This window comes from Carica papaya, chromosome 5 (assembly GCF_054855325.1).
Source record: "Carica papaya isolate Zhongbai chromosome 5, ASM5485532v1, whole genome shotgun sequence".
NCBI lineage: Eukaryota > Viridiplantae > Streptophyta > Magnoliopsida > Brassicales > Caricaceae > Carica > Carica papaya.
Window position 1 is genome coordinate 5,913,634 of NC_142313.1, and position 12,340 is coordinate 5,925,973.

At 34.6% G+C, this 12,340-nt stretch overlaps 1 protein-coding gene across 2 annotated transcripts; it reads right to left on the bottom strand.

Annotated features, from left to right (window-relative positions):
- Nucleotides 1-412: 412 nt before the first annotated feature.
- On the bottom strand, nt 413-2,563 carry LOC110807697 ((+)-neomenthol dehydrogenase-like). Of its 2 annotated transcripts, none has more exons than XM_088221142.1 (5): nt 2,392-2,563; nt 2,045-2,291; nt 1,605-1,673; nt 1,210-1,389; nt 413-931 (listed from the first exon to the last, which is right to left on the bottom strand). In XM_088221142.1, exons 1-5 carry the CDS (start codon nt 2,412-2,414, stop codon nt 524-526), a joined length of 927 nt encoding a protein of 308 aa, XP_088077268.1. In that variant the 5' UTR covers nt 2,415-2,563; the 3' UTR covers nt 413-523. The 2 variants fall into 2 exon arrangements, with proteins under 2 accessions (XP_088077268.1, XP_088077269.1); XM_088221143.1 differs by having other exon boundaries at nt 413-901; nt 2,392-2,556.
- Nucleotides 2,564-12,340: the final 9,777 nt, after the last annotated feature.

A 12,340-nucleotide genomic window follows, 5' to 3' on the forward strand; every position in this document is an offset into this window, starting at 1 on the left:
AGTTCATTTAAAAGTTTCCACATTTTTTAATGCATCTACATGCTTATTCTACCTCCTTCATCCTTATCCATTATTTTTCTATTTGATTTTAAATTGTGTCTTTAATCTTAATATATATTTCTAAACATATATAAAGACTAAATTAAATATATCAAATATAAAAAATTACTTCGGAGGTATTTTCAAGCTATCATATTTACTTATTATAATTTTCTAAATTATTTTAAACTCTATGTTTTTTATAAAATAGGAAAAGTTGTTTTTTACTTGAATAATATAAAACTAACTTGAAAACTAATACTTCTCTTCTCAAGTTGTAGTTTTAGCTTTGCTTTCTTATGTATTTTATAAAGGATTAATATATCAACAGCATTCCAAGAAGATAATGACCTTAAAATATGAAATTCAAGAATTCAAGATAAATTTAATTGATTATTATATAATAAAAAAAGGAAAAACAAATTTTAAAACATACCAATTCTACTTCATTTTCTATGAAATACTTTATTTAATTATTGATTAATCAAAATGGTGTCTCTTCTTTGCAATTGAAAAAAAGACCAGAAGGACCATCATTGGGTAACAATGCCAATCTTACAGGACTTTCAGCACCTTCTTCTGGAGATAACATGCCGATATTATAGACAATATCTGTCCTAACAAATCCAGGACATACAGCGTTGATGCGAAAGGAATGATATTTTTTTGATTGAATTCTCGTATGCGCATTCATAGCTACTTTTGACATTGTATATGAACCAATAAAAGAAGGCCAACCTTTGGATTTTAATGATCCTTCTTTGAAATCTTTTAAATACTCATTCAATACTTGGTCAATTTTTTCTTCGGTAAGATTTTCTGCATCATTTAGCATTTCTTTTGCCCATTCATTTGACACGTTCTGCAATGACATTATCAACCAAAAAGAAAACTACCAAAAATTATTGCCTACTTTCTATAAAGAAAAAAGTAACTTTGCATATTAAAAATATTAAGCATCTAAGCATGAATTAGTTAATCATATATATATATATATATATAATTTATTAAAGAGCTTATATATATAGCTAGGGTTGAGTAGGATCATGAAAGAAATATATGAGAAACAGTTGAAGAAAGTGTTTTACGTGAAAGATATGTAGAGAAAGGATTGAAGAAAGTGTTTTACATGAAAGATATATAGAGAAAGGGTTGAAGAAAGTGTTTTACCTGTAACTTGCCCATCATTGAAGAAACATTAACAATTCTGGGTGAATTTGATAATTCAAGTAGAGGAATAAATGCTTCACACATTCTCTTCGCACCATAATAGTTTGTTTGAATACATTCTTCCGCTAATTCGTAAGTGTAATCAATAATTACTTCTTCAAAATTAATTTCTGACCATTCCTGCAACAATCAGAATATATATATATATATATATAAGCATTTGCATTTAGCAAATGGCAATTGTAAATATTTCATCAAAACACTCAGCATATATGCATACATATATTTTCCATTTTAACATAAATTACTTTTAGATCCAACAAAGATCCCCTCTATTAGATATATTCATATCATAAACACTTACATATATATGTATATAGATGATGACTACGCACCTTACCAAGTCCTGCAGCTCTTAGAGTTTCACCATCGATCAGGGCTCCGGCAATCCCTGCATTATTCACCTACAAGTTCAATGACATCTCATTTGGGTCATTTCCGCAATTTCGTATGTGTTCACAAATGAGATAATCCACCAAATCTTTCTGAATGTAGGAGAAATCTCATATCAAAATATATATTTTAAAATAGTTATATTACTTATTTATTTAAAAATAAAATAAATTACAACTTTTTTCTCTATTTTTATTTGGTTCTATTACTAGTGATCAATCTCTCTGACTAATTTTTTAAAAGACGCTAACTTTCCTAGAAAAAAACAAAAAAAGATAAATTATAGAAGCTGAATGATGAAAGTCTAATCTACCATTTAAAAAAATAAAAAAAAAACCAATAATATATTTAGTATATAAAATAATATATATACATATATTACCAAGATGTCAAGCTTTCCAAATTGGTTTTGGACAAAATCTGCAAGAGAAGAAATACTAGTTTGATCAGTGACATCAAGCGTATGAAAAACTATGTTATCAGAGAGACCGCAGTCTTTCAATTTCTCCACAGCTTGGAGTCCCTTCTTCTCGTCTCTTGCAGTCAAAATGACTGTAATTCCATTTGATGCTAATTGTTTACAGATCTCGAGTCCAATTCCTTTATTTCCTCCTGTAACAACTGCATATCTGATCCAAGAAGAAACAACAATAATAGCGTACTAAGCCTTATTACTACTCTGAAAAGCATGATGAACAGTTTCATAAACTAAAATAATTAAGAGCTTACTTCTTTATTATTTCTGCATCCATGGATGAAGATGAAAGATGTTCTTCACTCTAAAATATAAGAAAGTATAATATTTTATATTGCCTTTGTTAAATAAAAGTGAATTAAGTGCAAGAACTAGAATTATGTGTGAAGAAAATAAATGAGGAAAATTTTGGAAGGAGAAAAGATAAGGATAAGAATTCAAATTATATGAACCATTAAAAATGAATAATAAAAGTAAAAAAACTTATGTGACCGACAAAAAATAATATCATAAAATGAATAGCCAACATGTGATCAGCATTCAGCAAAGACATTCCAGTATTAGTTCTTATTTAAGGGTAGTATCTAATTTGTTCATAAGAATTTAATAATTTTTACAAATCAATGTTATATTTTTCATTGTCTTTTTAATGGATAATTTAATTTGTTCCAACTTTTTAAGTATATATGAAGGTAATATTAGAATTAATTTACAAATTAAGAATATAACTAATAAGTTTGTTTGTGGTTATACTTCATAAATTAAAATTTCTATATATTTCTTAGTTTGTTAGTAGTAATGGATCACAAATTAAATTTATTGGTAGTTAGAATTAATTTTAGTAATTGTAATAATATTTATAAATAGTCATGTACTTGAAATTTTTTTAAAACAATCACACAAAAAAAACCTTTAGTCTTCTTATTTGTTTCTCTAGCATTTTTCTCTCATCTCCAATAAAGTGTATCAAAATAGCAGGTAAAACTCGCATTGACCTTTTATCTAATAAATGCATTCCTTCTAGAAGTCAGAATTTGTTGCACGTATTGATTCTAGAATTACTATAGTTATCCAATGAGCAAATATCATCAGACAAACTATAACTGATTTGATGAGTCATCTACAGTCTCGCAGTTTGAATTACTTCATAGTTTCACATGCATGGCTTAACCTAACTTGCATCTATACGTTTGCTTCGTCCATGAAATACTGGATTTGTGGCTAATGCTTTTGCGAACTTATTATCAATAAAAGTTTCAGTAGTTTCATCTTGTATCAAATGAAGTTTCTTCAACAATCTTCTAAGTCATATGACATGACATGCACAAGAAGTTGTTGTCACATATTCCGACTCATAAGTTAATAGTGTAATAATGGTTTGCTTCTTAAAACTCCATGTAATTGCATAATCGTCCATAAAGAATACAAAACTAGTTGTACACTATCAACTTATGTGTCTGAATATGTGGCAACAACCTTTTGTACTTGTTGTATCATATGGCTTAAAAGATTGTTGAAGGAACTTCATTTGACACAAGACGAAATTACTGAAACTTTAATTAATAATAAGTCCACACAAGTACTAGCCAAGAACCCAATATTTCATGAACGAAGCAAGCACATAGATAGAAGATATCATTTCATTAGGGATTATGTTGCTAAAAAAGAAGTGAAGCTTAAGTACATCAAGATTCAAGATCAAGTTGCGGACATTTTTATCAAACCTCTCACGTTTAAAGTCTTTTAAAATCTACGTGCTAATATTGAATTGAAAAGGAGATTTGCAAATTAAAGAGGAGTGTTAGAATTAATTTGTAAATTAAGAATACAATTAATTAGTTTGTTAATAATTGTAGGTCATAAATTACATTTATTATGTTTGCTGGTATTTCGAATTAATTTTAATAGTTGCAATATTATTTATAAATAGTTATGTACTTGAAGTTTTTTTTAAACAACCACACACAAAAAACTTGAGTCTTCTTATTTATCTCTCTATACTCTTCCTCCCATCTTCAACAGGTAAAGTCAATAAGTTTTTGAAAAACTAATGAATAATCTATTTGGTTTGGAGTTTTTGCTTTGTGTATAAACAATAAATGAATATTAATACATGCGTGGGATAAAAAACATATAAATAAAATTTCAAAATTGATTAGAAATTTAACAATCTAAAAAGTTATGATAAGGCATTTTGATTAAAAATATACATAAGGCAAAAGTATATATATATATATAATATATATTTATACAAAAATGACGTATTTACATAAAAAAATCAAACAAAACTGTAGATGCATGAAACCTTAAGGAAATGGATATATATTAAAATAATGTAAGCAAATAATAATTAAGATTTACATTGCTTACACAGTAATTTGGGATGTCCAATAAGACTACATGAATGTTCTTTTTTTATAAAAATTAAAATAACATAATAGAAATAAAGCTAAAAATCTAAGGGGTTAACCTCCACTAGCAACTTTGATGGGGTCTGGGAAATAACATTTACTCGCAACCTTCCCACTGTTCAGGATCTAAATCTTGATTTTCTTAATCTAAAATGATTAAATAGGGGGATGAACTACACTAGCTCAGTAAGAATATTACACTAATCACTGACACGGAACACCGAATGTTGGTAAAAATTATAAAACAATTAATGGAGCCATTTGTTTTCTTAAATAAATTTATTTAACATAAAAAATATTATTTTTATACTCACCTTTAAAAGTTTTCAAAATCGACCTATAAGGATAATAACTCGAATAACATCATGATTTTATATACAATTGAGCAAGAACAACAAACTTTTTTGTTTACGTGCTTACTGGTACCTTTGGGAGTTCATAGAGATGTCTCCTTTCGCATGAACCTACTATCAATTTGTCAATTAACTGGTAGTCTCCATACCTCGTCTAGTAATGGGTGTCAAACACCATTGTCTTGATACCTCGTCCAATATGAGAGTGAACCATATCTCTCAAACCCTTTTAGTATGGGACTTCTTAGCTCCATCCGACTGAGGTAATACCGACAGTAGGGTTCTTTATGTACCGAGTCCATCAACCCCTTCCTAGGGTACCCAGTAAGCAGGTAAAAATGAAAGTTTGATGTCCTTGCCCACTTGTATATATATAACATGATGTTATTCGAGTTATTTGTCTTATAGGTCGATTTTGAAAACTCCTAAAGATGAGTATGAAAATAACATTTTTTTATGTTAAATGAATTTATTTAAGAAAGCAAATGGCTTCATTAGTCATTTTATAATTTTTATCAACCTCTGATTTTCCGTGTTAGTGATTAGTGTGATATTCTTACTAAGCTAATGTAGTTCATTTCCTTATTTAACCATTTTAGATCAAAAAGAAAAAAAATTCAGATCTTGAACAGCATGAAGATTGCGAGTAAATATTACCTCCCAAACCTCATCAAAGTTTTCAGTGGAGATTAACCCCATAGGATTTTAGTTTCATTTTTGTTCTGTTAGTTGAACTCTTATAAAAAAAGAATATTTTTGTAACCCTATTAGGCATCCCAAATTATTGTGTATGGAATATAAAATCTAATTATTATTTGTTTCTGCTATTTTAATATATATCTTTTTTCTTAAGTTTTGGGCCTCTATAGTTGGTATTAGAGCCAGATTCATTGGAACCATTCCTTACACAGAGATTTAAAAATAATAGAATACAACTCGACACTTAACCCTCTCTTATAAAATGCATGTACACGGATATGAGGATAGGAAGACCTCCACTAAATCGAGTAACTCGGGATGGGTTGCTTCGAGATGATGTCGATCGACTCTTTGAGATGTTAGAGAAACTTATGTCCACCCAGTAGGCCCAGGAAGAAAGGATGGAGTTGTCTGACCCTTCATTCCTGCCACAGTTTGAGCCACCCCTACAACAAGAAGATCTGGTGCCACCCCGATACAGTCCTGCTCCTCTACCATATCATCTGGCACCTCCACAATACAATCTAGTGCCCCCACCATATAACCAGGTCCACCACAGGGACACCTGGCCCCTACCTAGCATAATCTAGTACCTCTTCCACGGGACCTAGTTCCACCCATGATAGACCCAGGCTATATTGAGAGGTATAAGAGACTAAACTCATCTACTTTTGTAGGGGATATCCTTCATCGAAGATATCGAGTATTGGTTAGCAGAGACAGAGAAGGTTTTCGCAACTCTTGAAGTGGTTCCTGAACAAAAAGTTGTACTTACCACCTACATGCACATTGGTGAGGCAAGTCGCTAGAGGCAGTTGAAGTAAGTCACCCTGCTTGTTCCAGTCACTTGGGAACAGTTCCTGATAACCATCAATGCAGAATACCTTCTAAAGCACCTACAGCATTTGAAGAAAATAGAGTTTGCACACTTGGTCCAAGGCGATAAAATAGTGTTAGAGTATACTCGAAAGTTCCTAAAGTTGGGCCAGTATTCCCCTAAGAGTATGATGGATGAAGGCAAAAAGGCAAAGAAGTTTAAGTGAGGCCTCCGTCCTGAGATCAAGAAACAGCTGTATGTGTTCAAGCTCAGCACCTACTCACTAGTTCTGGTCAAGGCACAACTAGTAGAGAGGAACCTTCGTATCTTCCCTTCAACACTGGGCAATTCCGAACCCTCTGTTCCACACCCCATACCAGCACCTATTGCATCAATGCAGTAGAATAAGAGACCTAAGCTTGTGACTCAAGCCCTTTCTCAGGCTCCAGCAGTGGGACACGATAGGACTTGCCAGCACTGTAGAAATGATCATTGAGACCGATCTTCATATCACCTCAACAATACCTACCGCATGTGTAGAAGTGTCCAACACTACGCAAGAGAGTGCCCACGAAATTAGAATCAGGCTAGACCTCTTTTTTAGGGTAGAGCTTACCCCCTCACCCCATAGGATGCTGAAGCACACCCGGACATGATACAGGATAAAGCTAAAAAAAAAATTACATTCAATAGATTCATGTGGTCCGAGAATTTTCGGATGTGTTTCCTGATGAACTACCCAGACTGCCAGTGGATAGGAAAGTTGAATTTACCATAGATTTCAGTCTGGCACACAGCCCATCTCAATTGCTCCTTACCACATAAGTCAGGTAGAGATAGAAGAGCTAAGAAAACAGATCGAAGAATTGTAGGATAATGTGTTCATCTGACATAGTGTATCTCCTCTAGGTGCTGCGACTCCGCCGACCCTCCTTTGCAGCTGGAATTCTTTCTTTAGCTAACCTGCACATAAAAGGATGGTGAATACAATGACTGAAAAATTGTGTCAAACAAAAAGCGGGAGGGACTCATCGGAGAAATTTTTTAGTTTTGACTACGACAGCTCCATCGGACTTTGCCCAGGGTTTTCAACTCATCTCCCATCCCTCTTGCTCTAATTTTGGCCACATGAATGCTTATAATTGAATTTCGAGGGGGTAAGAGGAATTTTTACCTTTTTTTTGCGACAGAATGTGGCTCTAGTGTGGTGGCGATCGGCAGTCGGCAGTCTACAGTTGGCAGTCGCTTGGTTCTTCTTCTCCGGAGGAGGCTGACGGCTAGGGTTTGGGTTCCCATGCAATGCGAAGTATTTATACCCATCTCATGTCGATCTGAACCGTTTATTGTGATTGATCTCGTCCGTCCGATCATGCCTAAAGAGAAAATAAATCTAGATCATTCATTGCGATTGATCTAATCTGTCTGATCGCGCCTAAGAAGGGAACAAATTTGAGCCGTCCACGCATGTGGGATCGATTCGGAGCCGTCTGATCATTGAACACGTGGATCGCCCACGTGGCGTCCAACATGGCACCGACGTCAGCTTGTCTTCACACGTGGCGTGCTCTAGTTCGTCGGGACTGCAGACTGGGTCGTCCTACATGGCTGAATTTTTTTTATATTTTAACCTCCTATTTCTAATTTTTCTTTCAAAAACACCCATCGAACCCAAATTTTCATCTTTTTTTCCAAAATTATTTTCAATCTCATTCCTAATACATTTTTTCTCAAAATTTTAATTAAATAAACATAAAATAAATTACCAAGTGGGAATTTTACGAGGTGACTTAGGCAACCCTGTCACGAAATCTATTGTGATATGTTCCCATTTTCACTTTTGGGATCGATAATGGCTGAAGCAACCTGCATGGGCATTAATTCTCTACCTTAACCTGTTGACATACTAGACACTTGGAAACAAAGTCGGCTACCTCTCTTTTCATCCCGCTCTACCAAAAGAGGTTGCATATTTTGATATATTTTAGTACTTTCGATATACATTGCAAATTTTGAGTTATAAGTGTCTGTCATAGTGTCCCTTTTCAGTTCACTATCACTTGTAACACACACCATGTCCTGAAATCTGAGCAAGCCATCGGCTGATACTCAAAATTCTAAATTTACTCCCTATTCTACATCCTTCCTAAGAGCTGCTAAGGTGGAATCGGTGGATTGAGCTTCTTTTATCTTCTTGATCAATTCGGGTTGGACAGTCAGGTAAGCCAAGCATGCAACTCTCTTCAAGTCTTGAAGTCATATCTGTTGTGTAGTCCCTATTACCCTGCATTTAGAAACAATTATGTGAGTTAATATACCTGCACTTTTTCTATTGAGTGTGTCAGCTACCACATTGCACTTATCCAGGTGATATAAAATATTATAATCGTAGTCCTCTAGAAGCTCTATACAATGCCTCTTATGCATGTTGAGATCCTTCTGAGTGAATATGTGCTTCAAGCTCTTATAGTCAATATAAATCTCAAAAGTCTCATCATACAAGTAATGGTTTCAGGTCTTCAAAGCATGGATAATGATAGCAAGTTCTAAGTCGTAGGTGGGGTAATTCTTTTCATGACTCTTCAACTGCTTGGACCCATAGGCTATAACCTTGTCATGCTACATCAGAACACAACTCAACCCTAGGTAGGAGGTATCACTATAAACTGTATATCCCCATCGCTCATAGCATTAAAGAAACGATTGACTACTGCACCTGTGTTGGCCTTGCCGAGCAGAATAAGTGGATATACAGTTTATAGTAATGCCTCCTACCTGGTGTTGGGTTGTGTTCTGATACAGCATAGGAAGGTCATAGCCTATGGGTCCAGGCAATTAAAAAGTCATGAAAAAGACTACCCCATCCATGACTTAAAACTTGTCGTGATTATCCACACCTTGAAGACTTAGTGTCATTACTTGTATGGGGAGACTTTTCATATATATACCGACCATAAGAGCTTGAAATACATATTCACTCAAAAGGATCTCAACATGCGTCAGAGACGATGGATAAAACTCCTCAAGGACTACGATTATAATATCTTGTATCACCCGGACAAGGGCAACGTGGTAGCCGACGCACTCAGCAGAAAAAGTGCAAGTATATTAGCTCACTTAATGATTTTAGAATGCAGAGTAATAGGGGTTGCACAACATGTACGACTTCAGGACCTGAAGAGAGTTACATGTTTGGACTACCTGACTATTCAACCTGAGTTGATCTAGAGAATAAAGAAAGCTCAATCCGCCGATTCTACCCTGGTAGCCCTCAGGAAATATACAGAACATGGAGTAAATTAAGAATTTCAAGTCTCTGCCAATGGGTTGCTCAGATTTTAAGACAGGATGTATGTTCTATGTGATAGTGAGCTGAAAAGGGACATCATGACAGAGACTCATACCTCAATTGTCATGCATCTCGGAAGCACTAAGATGTATCAAAGTATGCGATCCTGATTTTGGTGGAACGGAATGAAAAGAGAGGGGACCAACTTTGTTTCCAAGTATCTGGTGTGTCAACAAGTTAAGGCAGGGCATCAACGCCCAGATGGGCTACTTCAGCCATTACCAATTGCAGAGTGGAAGTGCGATGAGCCCCTTCCCGTTTCTCGTTTCGTGTAATTTTTTCACTATTGTATGCACCATTCTGTTTTTTACAGGTTGACCTAAGAAAAATGCCCAATAGAGCTACGGGAACGATCCTTCTAAAAGAACAAACAAAATCAAGGAAATGAATAAAAGGCAATATGCTGAGCATTCTAGGACGACCTTCACTAGTTTTTGAAAGGAATTTAGGTGGTGAATTATTCACAACCCTCTTATTGATCGAGATCTGGGTCTTGTTCCTCTTGATCTGAAATAGTTAATAAAAGGGTGAACTATACTAGCCCAGTAAGAATATCACACTACTCACCGATACAGAAACTGAAGATTTATAAAAATCATAAAAACAACCAATGGAGCTTTTGATTTAAGTAAATTCATTTATCATAAAGAAAACTATTTATTATATATATTTATCATTTGCGAGATTTCCAAAATCAACCTATAGAGACAATAACATTATAATCTTATATTCAAGTGAGTAAGAACAGTAACTTTTCCTCTTTATTTGTCTATTAGTATCCCTAGGGGCTCATAAGGATATCCCACTATGCGTGAACCATTATTCAACATTGTATATTAATCGGCCGTCCACATACCCCATCCGGTATGAGTGCCAAAAATACAATCTCTCAATACCCCGTCCGGTATGATAGTGAATCGGGTCGTCCCCATACTCTGTCCAGTATGAACACCAAAAATACCAATTCTCGATACCCCGTCTGGTATGAGGCAACGTTCACAGTATGGCTCCCTATATGCTCCCAGGTATACCAGTAGGCAAATAAAGAGGGAAAGTTACTGTTCTTGCTCACTCGAATATAAGATTAAAATGTTAATTGGGTTATTGTCTCTAGAGATCGATTTTGAAAATCTCGCAAACTATAAATATATGCAATAAATGATTTTGTTATGATAAATAAATTTACTTAAATCAAGAGCTTCATTTGTTATTTTTATTATTTTTACCAACATTTAGCTTCTATATCGGTGAGTAGTGTGATATTCTTAGTGGGGTAGACCCACCCTTTCATTAACTATTTCAGATCAAGAGGAACAAGACCCAGATCTTGATCAACAAGAGGGTTGTGAATAGTTCACCACCTGAACTTCCTTTAAAAGCTAGTGAAGGTCGTCCTAAAATGCTCAACATATTGCTTTTTATTCATTTTTTTTATTTTATTTGTTCTTTTAGAAAGGTCATTCCCGTAACCTTATTGGACATTCTAAATTATTGAGTAAGAAATGTAAATCCTAAACTCTATTGTTTCACTTTCACATTTAATTCATGACTTTATTTCCTTTTAAGTTTCGGATATCTACAGTTGGTATCAGAGTCGCGTTCCTCGGAACCATTCATTACATAAGACTTAAAAACACTGAATACAAACTATCATCCAACCCTTTCTTGTGAAAAATAAGTACAAAGACATGAGGAGATTAGGTACCTTTCTTAACAAGGCAGCCCGAGACAGGTCGCTTTAAGAGGACATCAATCAGCTCTTCGAGATTTCTGAGAGACTTATCTCTGCCCAATAGGCCAAGGAAGAGATGAGGAAACTATCTGACCCTCCACCACTTCCACAATATGAGCCACTCCTACAACGAGAGGATCTAACGTCACCTCGATGCAACCCTGTTCCTCCGTCGTATCATCCGACACCATCATAATACAATTCAGAGCCCCCACCTATCATCCAGTACCGTTATAGGGCCATCTGGTTCCTTCCCAGCAACATCTGGCCCCTCTTCCATGAGACTCGGTTTCACCCATGATGGACCTGATATAGATTGACATGGGGGACCCTAATATATTTCCAAACATTAACTAGTTAGCAATATATAACCCCATCGTGGATTATTTTCACGAAAAAAAATTGTATTTAAGCCTCCTAACGAAGAGTTATTTACAACCTAATAAAAATTTTGAATGTTATTCCCTCATAACAATTTCCTTATTACATAGCACTTTAACTCGGTTGTTTTCTCTAACTAAGCAAACCTAAAAAAGAAATTTATATTCAAGAGATCTTAGTAGTCCGAGACTTCCCGAATGTGTTCCTGATGAACTTTTCAGACTACCAGTGGACAAGGAAGTTGAGTCACCATAGACCTTAAGCCTAGCACACAGCATATCTTAGTTTTCCCTTATTGCATGGTCATGTTAAGATAGAAGAGTTGAGGAAATAGATCAAGAAAGTGCAAGACAGTGAGTTCATCCGACACAGTATTTCTCATTGGGGTGCTGGAGTCATATTTGCAAAGAAAAGATATGGGACGTTAAGGTTATATATTGACTATAGGGGACTGAACAAGGTCA